At 40.4% G+C, this 24,066-nt stretch overlaps 1 protein-coding gene across 3 annotated transcripts in view; it reads left to right on the top strand.

Moving 5' to 3' along the window:
- SYTL4 (synaptotagmin like 4) overlaps positions 1-24,066 on the top strand; it is a 118,287-nt gene that overhangs the window by 33,738 nt on the left and 60,483 nt on the right. For all 3 annotated transcript variants that reach the window (XM_036270646.1, XM_036270647.1, XM_036270645.1), the window contains 4 exons: positions 17,126-17,299; positions 17,552-17,767; positions 17,905-18,014; positions 18,239-18,341. In XM_036270646.1, the coding sequence (XP_036126539.1) occupies positions 17,190-17,299; positions 17,552-17,767; positions 17,905-18,014; positions 18,239-18,341 (539 nt within the window). In that variant the 5' untranslated portion in view covers positions 17,126-17,189. The remainder of the gene's footprint in view (positions 1-17,125; positions 17,300-17,551; positions 17,768-17,904; positions 18,015-18,238; positions 18,342-24,066) is intronic.

Raw genomic sequence — 24,066 nt, 5'->3', positions numbered from 1 at the left:
TAGATACCACCAAGCTTATTGACATAGCTAGATCAGTTGTAAACATCTATATTAAAAAATATACAGAATCTGACACCCAGCAGTATTTATCTTCTCACATCAGTAATTAGTTTCTGTGTAAAAATTGTCATTTATTTAACAGTAGCAGTTTAATTCAGAGCTTGTTGGTTAAACTAATATCATTTGAAAGACTCTGATTCACTTTTTCATGTTCAGTGAGGTGTACATTTTACCAAAATTGTCCATTGTCTTTGGCCCAAACAGTATAATACTTTTGTTATGCCACTTTGTTGAGATGTGACTAATAATGCAATAGAATTTATATTCAAAGCAATCGCATAATTACTACATTGAAGCTTAGAGGAATAATTTAATACAATTTCAGTTGTTTTACCCTTGAACATGGGTCAATTTTTCTGAAATTCTGTCATCTCTAAAGTTGTTTAAAGTATAGTTTTTCACTTAAAAAATTCCTGAAACCTTAAATGGTGTCTAGATGCAGTTTTACACAAAATTTATCTACATTCTTTAAAAAAAACTTTTTTTTCTTTATTGATTTTAGAGAGACAGGAAGGGAGAGGGAGAGAAAGATAGAAACATTGATGAAAGAGAACATCAATTGGCTACCTCCTGCATGTCCCCCACCAGGGACTTGGCCCACTGGCTGAATGAAAGTTTTACAACTTGAGAATTAAAGAGAAAGCCACATCGAGACTGGTAGGAGAGGCGGAGGTGCAGAATGGGCTAGTTCCACACCCACGTGATATCTTGGGGCTATCTTGGCTGTGGGGATCCCCCTTGAGGAGCAAGATTCCCAGCCCCACACCAGACCCTTTAGCCCAGGGTTCCAGTGCCAGGAAGAGAAGTCCCCTGTATCTTGGGGCTGTAAAAACCAGCGGGGATTGTGGCTGAATGACAGGGAGGCTGCTGGGGTCACAGGCAGTTCCTCTTTAAGGGCCCACACACACATTTACACAGACTCACTCCCTCTGAGCTCCAGCATTGGGGCAGCAGCTTGAAATGAACCCTGAACCTACAGGGAGGAACTAACTTCTCTGGCATGAGGCTAAAAGCTGGCGGCGGGGGGTGGGGGGGCAGTTTTCTCTCAGAAAATAGTGCTGACACAGGCCATTTTTCCTTTGCTGAGCCTCCCCGGCCCCTCCCCATCCCTATCCCCATCACAGAGCCGACAGGCTGCACCATAGCTGTGTCTCCATCAACTTGCCTCATAATCTTCATCCCACCCTGGTGATTCCCTGAGACCCCGCCCTACCCAACTCGCAAGCTCACCCAAGCTGTTTCTACTAGCTTTTCCATATGAATGGCCTGTCGTGGCTCATATGTCATACTTTTCTAGAATCTCTCAAACAAGCAGTAGCTGGCCTCAGCATGCTGTGTGTACCTCTTGTTAAGTGGCCCCAGGCCCAGCACTAGTAGCAGCCTGCCTTGGTTCACAGCTTGGACTCTAAGCCCAACACAAGTAGCAGCCATCTGCATATTGCTCTGTAGCTAGTGCTGGGTGGCCCCAGGCAGGGCACAGGCAGTGGCTGACTTTGCACCTCCCAGGATGCCCAGAACCAGTGTACCCTGTGGTCAGCTTCAGACCATGCCAGATTACAACCCTACCACCTTCACTCACAACACACTCAAGGGGTGGACTTGGTGAGCACCAAAGCCCCACTGAAGCAAGTCCTGCTCCATAGGGTCAACTCCTAAACATCAGATCTTTGGCTATAGTTGCAGATGGTCCTCACAGCTGATTGGCCTGGAGGTCAGTCTCTCCCAGTGACATCAACGACGATCAAAACTCAACTACAACAGGATAGTGCACACAGTCCATGTGAAGTGCCCAGCTCAGGTGACTAGGGAGGCTGAGCCACTGGGCTCTACAGGAAACCTACTATATAAGGCCACTTTATCAAGTCTGGGAAATATATAAGCTTTATCTAATACACAGAAACAAACACAGGGAACCACCCAAAATGCAGACACAAAGAAACATGTTGCACATGAAAGAACAGAATAAATCTCCAGAAAAAGAACTAAATGAAATGGAAGTAAGCAATCTATCAGATACAGAGTTCAAAACAGTGGTTATAAGGATGCTCAAGGAGCTTACTGAGAACTTCAAGGAACTTAGTGAGAACATCAGCAACCTGAAAAAGAACCAGTCAAAAATAAAGGATACACTGCCCTGGCCGGTTTGGCTCAGCGGTTAGAGCGTCGGCCTGCGGTCCTGAGAGACCCGGGTTCGGTTCCCGCTAAGGGCGCGTACCTCAGTTGTGGTTTGTCCCCAGCCCTGGTCAGTCGTGCGGGTGGCAGCCACTCAATGTGTTCCTTTCATGTCGATGTTTCTCTCTCTCTCTCTGTTCCTCTCTCTCCCTCCCACTCTACCTGAACAAAAAATGGAAAAGTGTCCTCGGGTGAGGATAAAAATAAATAAATAAATAAATAAATAAATAAATAAATAAAGGATACACTAACTGAAAAGAATAATAATTCACGGGGAGTCATCAGTAGAGTAGACACTGGGAACCAAATCAAAGACTTGGAATTTGAGGAAACAAAACATAATCAGAACAGTGAAAATAAAAAAGAATCCAAAAATATGAAGATAGTGTAAGGAGCCTCTGGGACAACTTCAAGTATACCAATGTTTGCAGCATAGGGGTGCCAGAAGGAGAAGAAAGGAAGCAAGAAATTGAAAACTATTTGAAAACATAATGACAGAAAACTTCCCTTACCTGGTGAAAGAAATAGACATATAAGTCCCACACCAAGACACATCATAATTAAAATGCCAAAGGTTAATTTTGCAAAAACTCTGAGTGCCCTCCAAATCCTGGATGTCCCCCAGAGTTCCAGCCCAGTGTGCCCTCCCTCTGCTGTAGCCCCCATGTGAGTGGCTGTGGCTATTTTAGCGCTCTGTCCAAGCTCTCTGCACTGTGGAGCGAGCTTGGTCTTTATTCCCCAAGGGAGCTGCTCACAGTTGAGACTGCTGCTGTCTGTGGGCTCCCAGCCTGCCACCTTCTCACGCCTTCACAGATCCTACCAGTGTCCCTGGTTATATGGTCTTGTCCTGCAGCTTTTCTGTTGCTTTATTCCAAGGATTTGTCTTTATTTTAGATGTAGTTCCCGTTTGGTCCTGGGAAATTGGCTGTGTAGCTTCTATTCACTCTGCCTCCATTTTCAGATCCTCTATGCCTATCTTGTGTGCAGCTGGGTTTCCTAGGCCTCTCTGGTGCCCCCACAGTGTGCAGGTCCCACGGGTAACTGGATTGCACTGTATGCTCATTTAATATTTGATAAAGGGGGCAAAAGCATACAGTGGAGTAAAGACAGCCTCTTTAATAAATGGTGTTGGGAGAATTGGACAGCTGCATGCAAAAAAATGAAACTAGACCATCAACTTACACCATACACAAGAATAAACTCAAAATGGATAAAAGACTTAAATGTGACTCATGAATCCATAGAAATCCTAGAAGAAACTGTAGGCAACAAAATTTCAGACATCATACGCAGTAGAATTTTCACTGATACATCACCTAAGGCAACAGAAACAAAGGAGAAAATGAATACATGGGACTACATCATACTCAAAAGCTTCTGCACAGCAAAAGAAACAACTACCAAAATGGAAAGGCCACCCACTCTATGGGAGAACATAATAGGCAAAGATATATCAGATAAGGGGTTAATTCCTGAAATATATACAGTGCTCATACAACTCAACAAACGGAAGACAAAGAACCCAGTTAAAAAATGGACAGAGGAACTAAATAGATACCTCTCCAACAGGACATACAAATGGCTAAGAGACATATGAAGAAATGCTCAACATCACTAATCATCAGAGAGATGCAAATTAAAACAACAATGAGGTATTACCTCACACCTGTCAGAATGGCCACCATCAACAAATAATCAAACAACAGGTATTGGCGAGGATGTGGAGAAAAGGGGATTCTAGTACACTGCTGGTGGGAGTGCAGACTGGTGCAGCCACTATGGAAAACAATATGGTGTTACCTCAAAAAATTAAAAATTGAACTTTCATTTGACCCAGTGATCCTACTTCTAGGAATATACCCTAAGAAGCCTGAAACACCAATCAGAAAGAATATATGTACCCCCATGTTCATAGCAGCACTATTTACAATAGTTAAGATCTAGAAACAGCCCAAATGTCCATCAGTAGACGAATGGATAAAAAAGCAGTGGTACATATACACAATGGAGTACTGAACTACTGTAAGAAAGAAAAATGTCTTATCCTTTGAGACGACATGGAGGGACCTAGAAAGTATTATCCTAAGAGAAATAAGCCAAACAGAGAAAGACAAGTATCATATGATCTCACTTATTTGTGGAATATAATGAATATAACAGTTTGAAGAATGGGGTAGTCTCAGAGACGTGGAAGGGGGTACAGACTGACAATCCCCAGAAGAGGGAGTGTGGGGGGGAGATAAACCACAGAACTTATATGCATGTATGCATGAGCAATGGACATGGACAACAAAAGGTGGGGACAGGGCAGGGAGGGGGGGTGGGGGGAATCAGTCAGGGAAAATTGAGAAACATCTGTAACAATAAATAAATAAATAAATAAATAAATAAATAAATAAAATGCCAAAGGTTAAAGACAAAGAGAAAGTCTTAAAAGTAGCAAGACAAAAGCAGTTAGTTTCCTACAAGGGAGCTCCCATAAGACGGTCAATTGATTTCTCAACAGAACCTTTACAGGGCAGAACAGAGTGGCAAGAAATATTCAAAGTGATGAAAAGCAAAGACCCTCAACCAAGATTTCTCTACCCAGCAAAGCTATCATTTAGAATTGAAGGTCAAATAAATAGCTTTTCAGACAAGAAAAAGTTAAGAGTTCATCACCACCAAACCAGTATTTCATGAAATATTATAGGGTCTTCTTTAAGAAGAAGAAGAAAAAAAAATTTTTTAATGTGAACAATAAAATGGCAATAAATACATATCTATCAGTAATTGAATCTAAAAATCAAAGTAAACAAGCAGAATAGAAACAGACTCATAGATACAGAGAACATTTTGACAGTAACCAGATGGGAGAGGGGTTGGGGGATCAGTGAAAAAGGTGAAGGGATTCAGAAGTACAAATTAGTAGTTACAATGTAGTCATGGGGATGTAAAGTACAGTATAGGGAATATAGTCAATAATATTCTAATAATTATGTATGATGTCAGATGGGTATGAGATTTTTTGGGATGATCACTTAATAAGTTTCGTAATGTCTAATCACTGGGGGGTATACCTGAAACTGATATAATATTGTTTGTCAACTATAATTGAAAAATAAAAAATGATTGAAAACAAGTTTTTTAAAAAACTGGTTTTCAGAATTGAAAGCAACTTGAAATAGCTCTCCCTACCCGTTCATGAAAACTAGCTGTGTTAGTGGTAATGCTCATTTATTAATTATTACTATCTCCTACTCTATAAGATTAGGGTATAAATGGGATATATCCACTTGAATATATAATTCCATATATGTTCATTATATCAAGCTTATTGTTTTGTTAGACTTGTTTATATATTTACACATTTTTATCTGCCTGTATGATCAGTAATTAAGGAGGGTATGTTAACTTACCATTCTGATGGTATATTTTTCAGTTCCCTCTTTTTTTTTTGTTTTTTTTTTTTATCCTCACCCGAGGACATTTTTCCATTTTTTGTTCAGGTAGAGTGGGGTGGGGGGAGAGGAACACAGAGAGAGAGAGAAACATCGATGTGAAAGGGACACATCGAGTGGCTGCCACCCGCACAACCGACCAGGGCCGGGGACAAACTGCAACCGAGGTACATGCCCTTAGCGGGAACCGAACCCGGGTCTCTCAGGACTGCAGGCCGACGCTTTAACCACTGAGCCAAACCGGCCGGGGCCAGTTCCCTCTTTATTTTATAATTATTTGTATTAAAATATTATCCTGAAGTTTGAGAAATAGATGTGTATACTTTTCTAACTAAACAAACTATCTTTTCCAAAATATCTTCTTGTGGGCATGAAGTCCCCCAAGGATGCAATATTAAGATATTTCATCTGAGTCTTGACACCCCACTACTAACATGGAACAAATTGTCCATGAAAGTTCTGGTTTAGACACTTAGTATAATCCAAACTGTGGTTTTCTCAGTTGATAATCCTTGCTTTTTTATTTCTTTAAAAATTTTTTTCTTTAAAAAAATTTATTGGGGTTACATTGGCTAATAAAATTATATAGGTTTCAGGTGTACAATTCTATAATACATCATCTCTATATTATATTGTGTGTTCATCACCCCAAATCAAGTATCCTGCATCACCATTTATACCCTCTTTACCCTCTTCTTCCTCCTCCATATCCCTTTCCCTCTGGTAGTCACCATACTGTTGTCTGTGTCTATGAGGGTTTTTTGTTTGTTTGTTTATTTGTTTGTTTAATCCTTTCACCCTTCTATCCCAGCCCCCAACTCCTTCCCTTCTGACAGATGTCAGTCTGTTCTCTGTATCTATGAGTCTGTTTCTATTTTGTTTGTTAGTTTATATTATTCATAATCCTTGCCCTTTTGATTATGCACCTGTGAGTAAGTTTCAGTTAAGGGCCTTAACAAGTTTTCTTGGGCTTCGGTTTCTCCAATAAACCCTAGTGTCAGTCAATTGGGAGAATATAAAAGGTGACAAGTTTTCTAACTTTAAACCTGGCTGTTTTTTTTGTTTTTTTTTATTTGTGCTTCCCTTATTTTTCTAAGTTATATTTTTCAAAATGTGATGTACCATTTACCATAACAATATATCACATAACTCATTGCATATGAAAGCATTATTATTATTTAAAATATGTTTTTATTGATTTTAGAGAGGATGGGAAAGGGAGGGAGGGAGAGAGAAGCATCAATGTGAGAGAGAAACATGGATTGGCTGCATCTTTCATGGGTATTGAGCCTGCAACCAGGCATGTGCCCTGACTGGGAATCAAACTGGTGACTTTCTGGTGCACAGGATGACACTCAACCAACTGAGCCACACAGGCCAGGGAAAATTTATTATTTTTATTCTATATTTTCCTTTTTGAGTTTCTAGAAAATATTCTTTCTTGTGGTAAGGAGGTGGTGGAGGTGGTGAGGCAGGCAGCAGGTTTCTTTTTGAAAATGTTAATGATAAATTTAGCACAATTATGATTTGTTCTTTGACCTATGAGTTATTAAAAGTATCTTTAAATTTCTAAAATGTATTGGGATTAAAAAATATCTTCTGCTATTGAAATCATATTTAATTTCCTTGAGGTGAAAGGCCATAGTCTGTATAAGAAATATTTCTTTGAAATGATCGAGACGTGCATTATAACCTAGTACAATGGTCATTGGTGGAGATAAATGTTTCATATGTGCTTGAAAAGAATGTGCTTCTCCAACTGGATATAGAATTCTACATATGTCCATTAAATCAAGCTTATTTTGTTGTTCAGCTTATCTATAGGCATACTAATTTTTTATCTGCTTGTACTAGCAATATAGTCATGCACCACATAATGTTTCAGTGGATGACAGACAGCAATGGTACACCATAGCCTAGGTGTGGTAGACTCTGTCATGTAGGTTTGTGTAAGTACACTCTCTGATGTTGAAACATTTACAAAATCACCTAATGACACATTTCTCAGAATGTGTCTCTGTTATTAAGTGGTGCATACTGTAACTGAAAGAGGTATGTTAATCTCCCATTTTGATGGCCAATTTTTCAATTTCTCTCTCTAATTGTACTTAACTCTTCCTTTATATATTTGGAGGTGTTTTATTAGTACATATGAGTTTATTTACTCTATATAGTGATCTTATTTATCCTTTGTAATGTTTTTGTCTTGAAGTTTTATTTTTTTAGATATTAATATAACTATCTTAATTTTCTTTTGGTTAGCATTTACCTGATATATCTTTTTCTATTTTTTTTTTTACTTTTAATATTTTTTTGTCTTTATGTTTTAGATATGTCCCTTGTAAAGTGGCACCATTGCTGCATTTTTAAATTTTATCCAGTCTGTTAATCTCTGTATTTTAAAGGGTGAGTTTTGCTAATATATGCCATTTACGTTTATTGAATATCAAAACTTGTTTTGACCTTCTTACCTTTTGCTTTCTATTTGTCTTATTTTTTCTATTTTTTTTTCTTTTTCTGATTGCCTTTTAAATGTTTATCTAATTCTGTTTTCTTCTCCCCACTACTGATTCTGCAAGATCTGTTCTTAAGTTTGTTGGCTGGTAACAGGATTAGTGTTGGAAATCTCAGCAATCTATGGTTGAAGGTAGGGCTAGGGGTGGGATGTGGATTTACTGAAAGGAGTCAGATTTTCAAGTCATGGGGAGGAGGAGGTAGGGAGATGATAGAGGACATGACTGGTGGACACTGAAAACTTTTTTATTGTACAATTGTGAGATAAGAATGTCTGATCAGACTGGAGGTATGAGAAGTGAGAGGAGTGTGAGATAAAGTCTTAAAATAGAACCTCAAGGGCCCTGGCCGGTTTGGTTCAGCGGTTAGAGCGTCGACCTGCGGTCCTGAGAGACCCGGGTTCGGTTCCCGCTAAGGGCGCGTACCTCGGTTGCAGTTTGTCCCCGGCCCTGGTCGGTTGTGCGGGTGGCAGCCACTCGATGTGTTCCTTTCACGTCGATGTTTCTCTCTCTCTCTCTGTTCCTCTCTCTCCTTCCCACTCTACCTGAACAAAAAAAAAAAATGGAAAAATGTCCTCGGGTGAGGATTAAAAAAAAAAAAAAAAAAAAAAAAAATAGAACCTCAAGGGATTAGGTACAGGAACTGAACTAAGGGCAAGTGAAAAAGATACTTAGCAATAAACTTAACCAAAGAAGTAAAGGACCTATCTGCAGAAAACTACCAGACATTGAAAAAAGAAATGGAGGAAGATATAAAAAAAAGTGGAAGCACATGACTTGTTCATGGATTGGAAGAATTAACATCATTAAAATGTCCATACTACCCAAAGCAATCTATAGATTCAGTGCAATCCCCATCAAAATACCAACAGCATATTTCACAGAATTAGAAAAAAATATTTCAAAAGTTTATATGGAACCAAAAAAGACCCTGAATATCCACAGCAATCTTGAAAAAGAAGAACAAAGCAGAGGGGATCACAATACCAGATATCAGGTTATACTACAAAGCCACTGTAATCAAAACAGCCTGGTACTGGCACAAGAACAGGCATATAGACCAGTGGAACAGAACAGAGAACCCGGAAATGGACCCAAGGCAATATTCTCAATTAATATTTGACAAAGGTCGCAAGAGCATGGAAAACAATATGGTGTTACCTCAAAAAATTAAAAATTGAACTTCCATTTGACCCAGTGATCCCACTTCTAGGAATATACCCTAAGAAGCCTAAAACACCAATCAGAAAGAATATATGTACCCCATGTTTGTAGCAGCACTATTTACAATAGCTAAGATCTGGAAACGGCCCAAGTGTCTATCAGTAGACTAATGGATAAAAATCTGTGGTACATATACACAATGGAGTACTATGCAGCTGTAAGAAAGAAAGATCTCTTATCTTTTGAGACTACATGGAGGGACCTGGAAAGTATCATCCTAAGTGAAACAGGCCAAACAGAGAAAGACAAGTTTCAAGTTTCATATGATTGCACTGATTTGTAGAATATAATGAACATAACAGTCTGAGGAATGGGGTAGTCCCAAAGATGTGGAAGTGGGGTATAGACTGACAATCCCCAGAAGAGGGGGGTGGTGGGGGAGAGATAAACCACAGAACTTATATGCATGTATGCATGAACAGTGGACATGGACAACAAACTGGGGAAAGGGCAGGGAGGGAAGGGGAGGGGGGAATCAGTGGGGGAAAAAGGAGAAACATCTGTAACAAAAATTAATTAATAAAACAAAACAAAACAAAACAAAAAAAACAGCCTAGTACTGGCACAAGAACAGGCGTATAGACCAGTAGAACAGAACAGAGAACCCTGAAATTAACTGAAGACATTATACTCAATTAGTATTTGACAAAGGGAGCAAGAGCATACAATGGAGTAAAGATATCCTCTTTAATAAATGATGTTGGGAAAATTGGACAGCTACATGCAAGAAAATTAAGCTATACCACCAACTTACAACATGCACAAGAATAAACACAAAATGGATAAAAGACTTAAATGTGACTCGTAAAGCCATAAAAATCCTAGAAGAAAATGCAGGCAACAAAATTTCAGACATCATACATGGCAGAATTTTCACTGATACAACACCCAAGGCAAGAGAAACAAAGGAAAAAGTGAATATATAGGACTACATCAAACTAAAAAGCTTTTGCACAGCAAAAGAAACAATCATCAAACTGGAAAGGGAACCCACTATATGGGACAGCATAATTGCCAATGATACATCAGATAAGGGGTTAATTTCCAATTTATATATAGAGAGTGCACATACAACTCAACAAAAGGAAGACAAAGAACCCAATTAAAAAATGGGGAGAGGACCTAAATAGACACCTCTCCAAACAAGCAAATAAATTGCCAAGAGACATATGAAAAAATGCACATCACTGATCGTCAGAGAGATGCAAATTAAAACGACTGAGGTATCACCTCACACCTGTCAGAATGGCTGCCATCAACAAATCATCAAACAACAAGTGCTGGCAAAGGTGTGGAGAAAAGGGGACTCTAGTACACTGCTGGTGGGAATGCAGACTGGTGCAGCCACTATGGAAATCAATACGGTGTTTCCTCACAAAATTAAGAATTGAACTTCCATTTAACCCAGTGTTCCCACTTCTAGGAATACACCCTAAGAAGCCTGAAACACCAATCAGAAAGAATATATGTACCCTTATGTTCATAGCAGCACTATTTACAATTTCTAAGATATGGAAACAGCCCAAGTGTCCACCAGTAGACGAATGGATAAAAAAGCAGTGGTACATATACACAATGGAGTACTATGCAGCTGTAAGAAAGAAAGATCTCTTATCCTTTGAGACGACATGGAGGGACCTGGAGAGTATTATGCTAAGCAAAACAAGCCAATCAGAGAAAGAGAATACCACATGATCTCACTTATTTGTGGAATATAATGAAGAAAAAAAGCTGATGAACAAAATAGACCCAGAGACATTGAACGGAGTATGGTTCAGACTGACAAACTTCAGAGGAAGGGCGTGAGGGTAGATGAGATAAATCAAAGAACTTATATGTATGCATGTATAATCAATGGACATAGACAACAGTGCTTGAGGGGTATGGGGAATAGGGGGGAGAGTGTCTGGGGGAAAAAAGGAGAAACATCTGTAACAAATATATATCAATTAATAAAAACAAATAAATAAAAATTGAAAGAAGATTTATGGGTGAACTAGGGTCCATCTGAGTTTGCAGGCCAGAAAATTGATGATAACTATGTTATCCAAGAGCTGCTGATTTTTTGACCAGTGTTTCAACCATAATCACGGATATGAGAATTCATTTCCACAATGCATTTGATTGCTCTGTTTAATATTTTGTCATTGTTTTGGCCATTATCTTGCGTGATTCAAGACAATAGAGCACTGGCTCTAGAATCAGAATGCCTGGGCTAGAATCCCAGCCACCTCACTTGCTTGCTGTTTATTTATGGACAAATTAACCTAACTTCTCCTGGGTCCTCATTTATAAAATGGAGATAATAATAATACATTTCAGGGTTACTGTGAGGATTAAATTAGTTAATATATGTTGCTTGGAATACAGTAAATTCTCAGTAAATGGAACTGTTTGGGTGATGACAACAGTGATGATTAATAATACTGGTGGCATGTGCACGGCTGTGTTCCAAGTATTGTGTTAGGTGCTGGTCCAGATGCATAGAATAAAATTGACAAAGTCCTTATTCTTATGGAGGGTATATATTCTCCTTGGGGATAAGAACTAAGATGATTTCTTCAAGACTATCTAAGAAAGGGCATAGGAAAGAGGCTTAGCGTTGTATACAGCAATAAAGACCAGGAAATAGCCAAGTTGAGATATTGATGTTTCAGGAACCTGTATAGCTTTGCTGTTTTTATTTTTATTTATTTATTTTTTATTAATTTATTTATTTTTGTTACATGTTTCTCCTTTTTCCCCTACTGATCCACCCCTTCTCCTCCCTCCCACCCTGTCCCCAGTTTTGTTGTCCATGTCCATTGTTGATGCATACATGAATATAAGTTCTGTGGTTTATCTCTCCCTCACCACTCCCTCTTCTGGGGATTGTCAGTCTGTACCCCACTTCCACAACTCTGGGACTACCCCATTCCTCAGACTGTTATGTTCATTATATTCCACAAATAAGTGAGATAATATGATACCTGTCTTTCTCTGTTTGGCTTGTTTCATTTAGGATAATAGTTTCCAGGTCCCTCAATATTGTCTCAAAGGATAAGAGATCTTTCTTTCTTACAGCTGCATAGTACTCCATTGTGTATATGTACCACAGCTTTTTTACCTATTTGTCTACTGATGGATATTTGGGCTGTTTCCAGATCTTAACTATTGTAAATAGTGCTGCTACAAACATGGGGAAACTGATCCGATCCTCAGCTTCATCTACTCTGCTGGTTAGTCCTTCCAATGTGTTCTTAAATTCTTCTATGTCATTCTTCATTTCCACCTGGTTGGTGTTTCTATATCTTTACTCATGGTGCTGATGTCCTTACTCATGCTGTTGAGCTTCCTCAGGATCATGGCTCTGAACTCTACCTCTGATAATTTAATTTGCTTAGCTGCATTTCATTGATCTCATCTTCGATAGAATTCTCTTTTTCTTTCATTTGGGATTTGTTTCTTTGTTTCACCATTTTGGCTGTCTCAGTGGCTTTTGGAGCTTGCCAAGTTTTCCCTGTGGGTGTTGGTGTTCTGCTGTTTGTGGCTCCTTCTGCTGGGTTTGGATGAGCCTGGGTAGGCCCACGTTAAACACCACTGTCAAATCTTGCTTTCCTGGGTAGATTTGCAAGCCCAGGAAGGGTTCAGTTATCCTCTAGCTTTTTCCTGGTGGCTAGTAGTCTCAGTTACTCAGTGCCTTGGAATGTAGCCCTGGCATTCTGCATAAGAGGATTTCCAAAGGGTGGGATAGATGCTGGTTATTAATGAGCCTCAATTTGCATTTCTTTGCCTCACCTGGGAAAGGCTGAATCTCCAAGGGGGGTGGGGGCTTCTGCTTTTTCCCACAGCTCTGGGAAGGAGCACACTGGCCACCATCCTTTGTGGCTGCAACTCAGCAAAAACTCTGAGTGCCCTCCAAATCCCAGGTATCCACACAGAATTACTGGCCAGTCTGCCCTCCCTCTTCTGTAGCCCCCAGGTGAGTGGCTGTGGCTAGTTTAGCGCTATGTTCTGGCTCTCTGCACTGTGGAGCGGGCTTGGTCTTTATTCCCCAAGGGTGCTGCTCACAGCTAAGACTGCTGCTGTTGCTGGGGTCCCAGCCCGCCACCCTCTCGTGCTTCCGCAGATCCTACCAGTGTTCCTGGTTATATGGTCCTGTCCTGCTGCTTTTTTGTTGCTTTTTCCTGAGGATTTGTCTTTATTTTAGTTGTAATTCCCTTTTGGTCCTGGGAGATCATCTGCATAGCTTCTATTCACTCCACCTCCGTTTTTCAGATCCTCTATGCCTATCTTGTGTGCAGCTGGGTCGCACAGGCCTCTCTGGTGCCCCCGCACCCTGCAGGTCCCACCGGTGGGCAGCTGGATCACACCAGTCTCTCCGGGGCTCTGGCTTCCCACTGCACTTGTGTGTTGCTGGACTGCACAGGCCTTTGTGGCGCCCCAGGTCCTGCCACTGGTGGTTGGGGAGTGCTGCTGCTCCGTGGGGCTCAACTCCTGCTCAGCTTTTGCTGTAGTCTTTGGGGATGGGTTTCAGCTGCTGGTCTGTGCTTCTATTGCCTGGGGATGGATGTCTGCCCCCCAGCCTCTGTTGCTGGGGGTATATCTCGACTCTGATCGGGCTGCTACTGTGGGGGATGGTGCTGGGCTCCTGGCTGTCTTTGGCTTTCATGACCAGCACCTTGGGAGCTCCACTACTGTGCACTGGTCTGTGTTGACACAGAGTGTCCACTGGTCTGATGGTGCCAGGTGCGCTGGTGGGCTCAGGTTGCTGGGCCCTAGCCACTCCTACTGCCTCCTCCCAGGGAGGGCTCTGGATCTTCCAAAATGGTGGGACCTTCCTGCGGTGCATGGAGAAGCGCCCTGAAGGGCTGATTACTGAGGTAGCTAGCTGCTCCCATCCACAACACAGGAACCTTCTGCTCCACGTCTCTGCACTGCTTGGGTTTGGTCGTCCATCTTCGCGTCCACTCACACTCTCTCACACACTCGCTCACTCTCTCACACACTCACCCTGCCTCCGGTCCTGCCCGCTGCCATCTTCTTAGTTTTTCCCATCTTTTTCGCTTTACTGTCTTTATATTTCTATTGTCAAATAGGTCATTACTAAAAAAAAAAAAAAAAAAAAAATGAATTGAAAAGAGCTTGTTGTCTAGTTTCAAGGGGGAGCAGAGAAGGTGTGAACCTCATCATTTCTTTTCTTACTCTCTCTCCTGTGCTCTGACTCCTGTGACTACCATATGTATATTTTCAGATATAGTCTCTTTTCCTGAGGTCCTGCCTCTGACTTTTTGGTCTAATTACCTGGATATGTTTTATGCAGCACAAACTCAGTATGACTAAAATTATGCTTCCTGCCTTATTTGTAAACCCGTTTCTTCACTTATAGCATATACAAATGTTGACATAAATACTTTACCAAATAGATCATTCAATATTTTCCTGCAACTACTTCTTTTTCACTCAGGGATGTATTTTCACATAGATCTACCACATTTTTAAATGGCTGCATAGTATGCTGTTATATGGAAGTATTATTTAGTTTAATGAGTCCTCTGTTAAAAAACTTTGTTTCTCTTGCTAATAATGTTGCAGTAATATTCTTGTTCATATACCTTTACGTGCCCATTTGTGTGAATATCTATTATTTTGATCCTCACTTGAAGATATTTTTCCATTGATGTTTTTTAGATAGGGTGAGAGAGAGGGAGGGAGAGAGAGAGAAACATTGATGTGAGAGAGACATATCGATTGGTTGCCTCCCGCACAACCCCAGCCAGAGCTGGGGACTGAACCCACAACCGAGGTAACTACCCTTGACCAGGATTTGAACTTGAAGACTCTTTGGTCTGTGGGACAATGCTCTAACCATCAAGCTACACCAGCCAGGTCTGTGTGCATATTTCTGTTAGGTGGATTCTTAGAAGTGGTGTTACTTGACTGAGGAGTATGTATATTTTACAATGTCTTATGTACTACCAAATTGAGACTCTTTCCTTTATTTTTTTATTGTTGAAAGTATTATAGATGACCCCCTTCCCCCCCCATTGACCCCTCCTTCCCGCTCCCCCAACCCTCCTGCCTTCCCCAGCCTAATGTCTGTGTTGATTGGTTGTGCATAAATGCATATAAGTTTTTGGTTTCTCTCTTCCCCAGTCTGTTCTTTATTTATTAAAAAATATATTTTTTTTTATTGATTTTATTTATTTATTTATTTATTTATTTTTTTTTTTTTTATCCTCACCCGAGGACATTTTTCCATTTTTTGTACAGATAGAGTGGGAGGGAGAGAGAGGAAGGGAGAGAGAGAGAGAAACATCGATGTGAAGGGACACATCGAGTGGCTGCCACCCGCACGACCAACCAGGGCCGGGGACAAACTGCAACCGAAGTACGTGCCCTTAGCGGGAACCGAACCCGGGTCTCTGCGGACCGCAGGCCGACGCTCTAACCGCTGAGCCAAACTGGCCAGGGCTTTTTTATTGATTTTAAAGAGAGAGGAAGGGAGAGGGAGAGAGAGATAGAAACATTGATGAGAGGGAACATTTATTGGCCACCTCCTGCATGCCCCCCACTGGGGATTTGGCCCACAACCTGGGAATTGAACCGGCGACCTCTTCTTGGTGCATGGGTAGACATTTAACCACCGAGCCACACCAGCCAGGCCCAGTCTGTCCTTTAAGCCAATCTTTTATACTATAGCTAGACTGACTTCTGTAAAATGAATTTGATCATGTGACTTCCCAATATCAATAACAAAGCAACAACAATGATGTTTGATGGATTTGTATTGTCTATATAATGAATTTAAACATTCTTAGTTATTAAGAGTATTTGAGAGTTATGTAATCTGGCTTTGATCTATCTCTCTTACCATTGTCCCCCACCAACAAACATATGCTCTGTTCTATAAGGCAAAATTTACCTCTTCTGTAAAACCTTCCATGTATACAGCACTCTCTTTTCTCTCTCTATGCAAGATAGAATTAATTACTTCCTTCTCTAAGTTTCATAGCATTTAATTTATTATCCCTCTGATAGCGCTTAGTACACTGTACTATATTTATGTTTATCTGTCTCCCCTACTACTCTGTGAACTTCTTAAGGACAGGAACTGTTTTACTGACCTATTTCCTGCATTTTGCACAATGCCTGTTAGAGTGGGTGCTCAACAAATGTACATGAAATGGGTAAAGATATCCTTGAGGTGTATTAGCAATAAGAACTTTGGGAGATAGAGCGGGTGGTGGAAGTTGTGAAATGTAGCAGAAAGCTGACTGAATACTGGGAACATGGAAGCTGGTCAAGAAAGGAGAAATGGACTTCAACTGGCCGGAGTCCCCATGTGGTTTTCTCCTCCACTACAGAGACCAGCTGTCTGTTTTTCTGCATTAATAGACTTGGGACTTGATAACATTTAATGTATTGAAAATTGAATAATTGAGGATCTGCTTGGTGGAGGGGAAGTTTGACTCATTTGGTCCGAGGTCTTTCCTGACCAAGATGCTTATACTAAAAAACCAAACCTTTCCCAGAGTCATGAATAAATTTTTCTTCTTGAAAAATCAAAGCCTCTTACTTTCAAGGGTAGGATTCAGGTGGGGGCAAGAATGGTAAATAGATCATATATTTCTACATTTCTCTTTAGCCTCGCTCAAGGGGAAAGAAGTCTACTAGGGCTGTGGGCCTATTCTGGAGTAAATTATCTGTGTGAAATTAGTTCTTATCTTATTTCAGGTAGCTCTGGTAGCTCTAGTTTGGTCACTTTGAAGAAAGAAGAATAGAAGAAAAAGAATAAGTCATGTCGGAGATGCTTGACCTCTCTTTTCTGTCTGAGATGGAAAGGGATTTGATCCTCAGTGTTCTACAACGAGATGAGGAGCTCCGGAAAGCAGATGAGAAAAGGATTAGGTAAGAGTCCCAGAAAAAGCATGGGTTCCCAGGCCTTTGACCAATGATATATAGACTTTTCCTAATACCTCTCATATGACTTTCAGAGGAACTTCTATATGAAGTTTACAACTTCTCGTTGACTCAGGTTGTACTCTGAAGTGGCTGCTTTCATAGAACTAAGTAGTTTTACTGTCTCTACCCCACAACCCCTCTCTAATTAACCTATGCAGATACCGAATCCACTTATACTTCTCTTTTGGGTCTTGGCAGGCGATTGAAGAATGAATTATTGGAGATAAAAAGGAAGGGGGCCAAGAGGGGCAGCCAACACTATAGTGATCGGACCTGTGCCCGGTGCCAGGAGAATCTGGGCCGTTTGATTCCTAAGACTAACACTTGTCGAGGTTGTAATCACCTGGTGTGCCGGGACTGCCGTATCCATGAAAGCAATGGTACCTGGAGGTGCAAGGTGTGCGCCAAGGAAATGTGAGTGTCATATATGGCTGAGTAGAGAGAAGAAATGAGGCCCTGGCTGTGCTGAGAATTTCTCCCCTCAGCCTTTGTTGGTTGAATATCAAGGACCATTTTTTATCTATCTGTTATTTTTTCTTTTTCCTTCCCAGAGAGCTGAAGAAGGCAACTGGAGACTGGTTTTATGACCAGAAAGTGAATCGCTTTGCTTACCGCACAGGCAGTGAGATAATCAGAATGTCCCTGCGCCGTAAACCTGCAGGTACCAGACCTTTCTGGAGGTGGTTCCTTGAGGTGTATGACCTCAGTAATAGATCCTCTAGTATGAAATCCTCATGTATTCTTACTGGTAGTATCTTATCTTCATGGGATAAACTTGACTGTGGGGAATATAAAGATTATATTGCCATCCCTTTTGCAAATGTGATATGTTTCCCTTCCCCTCTTCATCACCACCACTCTGCCATGTTTTTGTTCATCTTGAAGTGAATAAAAGAGAGACTGTGGGACAGTCCCTCCATCATCAGTCACAGATGGGTGATGTCTGGCCTGGAAGAAAAATCATTCAGGAGCAACAGAAAGAGCCCAGGTAAGAACCAAGCAATCATTTCAAGAACTGCTACACATCTCTTTAATTCTAGTATTTTTTTTTTTTACTTTGTTCTTTTTCTAAAACAATAGATGTTCACTATAGGAAAATTGGGAAAGTACCAAAAACAATAAAGAGGGAGGAAAAAATATTCCTAATTCTACTATCCATATGTAAACATTAACACTTTGGAATATTTACTTTATAAGGACAATTTAGAGATATATACAAATAACACATACTCATGAAAAATTTAATCAGTATAGGAAACAATAAGGAAAGCAACAAATCGTCCAAATTCCTACGTTCCCAGTGTTCACATTATGTGAAATTTATTTCAGATATCTTCTTTTGCATATATAGAGATAGAGGGATGGGTGAATGGATAGACAGAAAAAACTTTATAATATAGGATCATAATATGTTATATTAAAAACATTTTGTTTAGTTTTACTTGAATTTATTAGAATATAACACTGAAATAGAGTTGAAGAACTGCTAATCTTCAGACAAATTTTTTCCCATAAAAGATATTAGTCATTAACATCCCTCTAAGTTTAAGAAAAAAATTAGGATTCCAAAATGGTGGCAGAGTGAATGGAAGCGACACAGACCATCTCCCAGGACCAAACTGGAATTACAACTAAAATAAAGACAAATCATTGGGAAAAAGAAACAGAAAAGCAGCTTGCGAGGATCATGTAACCAGGGATATTGACTCGATCCTGGTAGGATTGTGGAGGTGTGAGAGGGGGGGCTGGGAGCACAAGGACAGCAGCAGTGGCCTTAGCTGTGAGCAGTGCCCTGGGGGTTAAACTCCCCAGTGGCTCCACAGCGCAGAGCTGGGACAGTCACTAAATTAGCCACAGCCACTCACCTTGGGCTCTGGCAGAGGGAGGACAGACTGCACTGGAACTGTGTGGGGACACTCGGGATTTAGAGGGCACTTAGAGGTTTGCTGAGTTGCAGCCACGCAGGACGGTGGCCATCTTGCTCCTTCCTAGGGCACTGGGCAGAGGTGGCAGTCCCTCCCTTTGAGATTTAACCCCACCCAGGTGGGCCATAAAATGCAAATTGAGGCTCACTAACAACCAGCATCTGCCCCACCCTGGGTAAATCCCCTTACACTGAGCACCTGAGGGAGTTTTTCATTCAGCTGAGAATCCAAGGCTCTTCAAGTAACTGCTGATAGCCTCCAGGCAAAAAACTAGAAGATAACTGAACCATTCCCGGGCTAGCAACTCTAACTAGGAAAGTAAGACTTGACAGTGGTGATTAACGTGGGTCCTCCCTCGCTCATCCAAACCCTGTAGAGGGAGCCACAAGCAGCAGAACACTAACACCCACAGGGAAAATTTGGCAGGCTCCAAAGCCCACTGTGATAGCCAAAATGGTGAAACAAAGAAACAACAAGAGACGTCTACCAAAGATAGATAAATGAGGAGCACTTAGCAAGTTAACAGAGCTAGAATTCAGAGCCATGGTCTTGAGGAAGCTCAATAGCATGAGTAAGGACATCAACACCATGAGTAAAGACATAGAAATGTTGAAAATCAACCAATTGGAAATTAAAAACCACCACAAAGAAATGAAGAATGACGTATCAGAAACAAAGAACACATTGGAAGGTCTAAACAGCACTGCAGAGGAAGCTGAGGACCGGATCAGTGAATTCGAAGACAGAGTAGAAAAAAATCAACCAATTAGAAAACCAAAAGGAGAAAACAATTAAAAACCAGGAAGACAGCTTAAGAAAACTGTGGGACAAGTGGAAACGTAATAACATTAGCATCATAGGAGTCCCTGAAGAAGAAGAAAATGAGCAAGGGTTAGAGAATATAGTTGAAGAAATACTGACAGAAAATTTCCTAATTTGGTGAAGGAAGAAGGCATTCAAGTTCAAGAAGCACAGAGAGCCTCACGTAAGAAGAACCCAAACAGGCCCACACCAAGACACATAGTAATTAAAATGCCAAAAATTAAAACAAAGAGAGAATCCTAAAGGCAGCAAGAGATAAGCAACAGGTTACCTACAACGGAACCCCCATAAGGCTCTCAGCTGACTTCTCAACAGAAACACTATAGGCCATATGGGAATGGCATGAGGTAATCAAGGTCATGAAAAACAAGTATGGAATCCAAGACTACTCTATCCAGCAAGGATATCATTCAAAATAGAAGGTCAAATAAAGAGCTTCCCAGACCAAAAAAAAAGGGGGGGAGAGGGGGTAAGGGAATACATGTGAATGGATTGAATGCTCTGATTAAAAAGACACAGAGAAGCTGATTGGATAAGAAAGCATGACTCATCTATATGTTGTTTACAAGAGACCCACCACACAACAAAAGACATAGGTTGAAAGTGAAGGGATGGAAAAAAATCTTCCAAGCAAACAGAAAGGAAAAAAAACACAAAAAACCTGGGGTAGAAATACTCATATCTGATAAAATAGATTTCAAAATGATGGCTATAACTAGAGACAAAGAAGGCCACTACATAATACTGAAAGGATCTATCCAACAGGAAGATATAACCTTGATGAACATATAAGCATCTAATATAGGAACATCAAAATATATTAAAAACCTTCTGGAAGACTTGAAAGGAGAAATCAACAGCAATACAATCATAGCAGGGGACTTCAACACCCCACTGACATCACTGGATATATCTTCCAGGCAAAAAACTATCAAGAAAACAGAGACTCTAAAGGAAGCACTAGACCAAATGGATTTAATAGATATCTACAGAGAATTACACCCCAAAACTAGAGAAGTCACATTCTTCTCAAGTGCACATGGGACATTCTCAAAGAAAGTCCAAATGTTAGAACACAAACTAAGTCTCTACAAGTTCAAGAAGAGTGAAATAATATCAAGCATCTTCTCAGATCACAGTGGCATGCAACTAGAAATCAATTGCAACAAGAACATGCAAAGACATTTGGACACATGGAGGCTAAATAGCATGTTATTAAACAATGAATGGGTTACCGAGGGGATCAAAGAAGAAATTAAATCTTACTGGAAACCAATGAAAATGAACACACAGCAACACAAAATCTATGGGATGCAGCGAAAGTAGTTCTGAGAGGGAAGTTCATAGCACTACAGGCCTACTTCAAGAAACAATAAAAATTTCTAATAGATCATCTCACCTCACAACTTAAAGAACTAGAAAGCAAACAAAAAGAAAAGAACCCAAAAAGAACCCAGGGCAAGTAGAAGGAAGGACATAGTAAGGATCAGAGCAGAAATAAATGACATAAAGTCCAAAAAAAAAAACAAACAAACAAAAAAAAACAATTTAAAGGATCAATGAAACAAAGAGCTGGTTTTTTTGAAAAGATTAACAAAATTGATGGACCCTTAGCTAGATTCACCAAGAAACAAAGAGAGAGAACCCAAATGCAAAATATCAGAAATGAAACAGAAGTAATAACTGACACCACAGAACTACTAAAGATTGTTAACAACTACTATGAACAATTATATGGCAACAAATTCACCAATCTAAACGAAATGGACAAATTTCTAGAAACACATAGTCTCCCAAAACTGGACTGGGAAGAAATAGAAAACTTGACCAGACCAATAACAACTAAGGAAATTGAAAATGTAATCAAGACTCCCAACAAACAAAAGCCCAGGCTTGGATGGCTTCAAGGGGGAGTTTTACCAAAGATTCATAAAAGAACTAACACCCATTCTCCTCAAACGTTTTCAAGAAATTCAAGAAGAAGGAAGACTTCCACACTTTTTTTTATGAGGCCAGCATAATTCTAATTCCAAAACCAGAAGAAGACATTACAAAGAAAGAAAATTACAGGTCAATGTCCCTGATGAACAAAGATGCCAAAATTCTGAACAAAATACTCACAAATTGGATCCAGCAATACATAAAAAAATCATTCACCATGACCAAGTGAGATTCATCCCAAGGATGTAAGGCTGGTACAAAATTTGGAAATCAATAAATGTGATATACCATATAAATAAAAAGAAGAATAAAAACCACATGATTATATAAATAGATGCTGAAAAAGTCTTCGACAAAATCCAGCACCCATTTCTGATGAAAACGCTCAGCAAAGTGGGAATAGAGGGAACATATCTTGACATAGTAAAGGCCATATATGAAAGATATACAGCCAACATCATACTCAATGGGCAGAAACTAAAATCATTTTCCTTAAGAACAGGAACAAGACAGGGATGCCCACTTTCACCACTCTTATTTAACATAGTACTGGAAGTCTTAGCCACAGCAATCAGACAGGAAGAGAAAATAAAAGGGATCCAAATTGGAAAGGAGGAAGTGAAACTGTCATTATTTGCAGATGACATCGTATTATACATAGAAAACCCTAAAGACTCCATCAGAAATTTACTAGACTTAATAAATGAATTTGGAAAAGTAGCAGGATACAAAATTAACGCCAAGAAATTGGTGGTGCCCTGATCTGTTTGGTTCAGCGGTTGGGGCGTTGGTCAGTGGACCAGAGAGTCCCGGGTTTGGTTCCCACTAAGGACAAGTACCTTGGTTGCAGTTTGTCCCCAGCCCCGGTTGGGGTCATGTGGGTGGCAACAACTCCATGTGTCTCTCTCACATCGGTGTTTCTCTCTCTCTCTCTTCTTCCCTCAATGTGGATTGTTTCTACTTTTTGGCTCTTATGAGTAATGCTGCTATGAATATTCATTACGAGTTTTTGTTTAGCCATATGTTTTAATTCTTCTTAGGTAGACAGATACCTAGGAGTGGAGTTGCTGGGTCAAACAGTCATTTAATCATTTTTATTTATGCATTTTTTATTTTATTTTATTTTTTTTATTTTGGTATATGCCCCTATCAGGAACCGAACCTGGGACTCTCTGGTCTGCAGGCCAACACTCCAACCGCTGAGTCAAACTGGCCAGGGCCATTTAGTCATTTTTAAATCCACCTGTTTCAATATTACACATTATCAGTGGACTCTCCACTATGAAAGAGGAAATTAGATTTATTACACTTCTAATTCTTTCCCCTACTCCCAATTTTTATTACTCAAATTATTATAGCATTTACATTCTGTTATGCTATCATTAATCATCTGCTTGTTTTATCTGTTTAGTTTTGCTTCATATTTAAAAATATTGTATACTTATAACCATGCATTGTACCATGACTCCTCTGTATTTCTGAATTCTTTACTTTGATTTATATCTTAGTTACCTGGATTTTTTCACTGAGAAATTTCTTCAAGAAGGGCTTGCAGGTGCTATTTTTATTTCACTCTTTCAAGTTAAGAATGTCTGTCTAGACAAAAACATGGCAGTGGGCAAGACTGGAGTTAGGGTAGTTTGTGAATGGATAAGCTTATGCAAGAGAGTGTGAATTGGTATGAGTGTGGGGGAGCATCTGCCCATTAGTGCAGGAGCTCAGAGTAGGCCGTTCTGGAACTTTGGGCAGGGAGCAGTAGACTACCACTGCACACTGCCTGGCAGGGGGCTCCTCCACACTTGGGGTTGGAAAGCACCATGATTTTGGAGGATCATCTGGGTCCTCCTAGGGAGGAGGCAGTGGAGAGCAGCCAAGGCCCAGCACCCAGAGGCCATAGGCACACTCAGCCCTGGTAGACCAACGACCTCTGCTATGACCCACTGAGCCTGTGCACAGCAGCCACGCCCATCCAGGACTCATGCATGGCACCTAAACCCACCCAGGACCTGTGCAGGCCAGCCACAC

Source organism: Molossus molossus, unplaced genomic scaffold (genome assembly GCF_014108415.1).
Source record: "Molossus molossus isolate mMolMol1 unplaced genomic scaffold, mMolMol1.p scaffold_m16_p_2, whole genome shotgun sequence".
In the NCBI taxonomy this organism is placed as follows: Eukaryota; Metazoa; Chordata; class Mammalia; order Chiroptera; family Molossidae; genus Molossus; species Molossus molossus.
The sequence above is the reverse complement of the archived record's forward strand: the minus strand, read 5'-3'. Positions and strand labels throughout refer to the sequence as shown.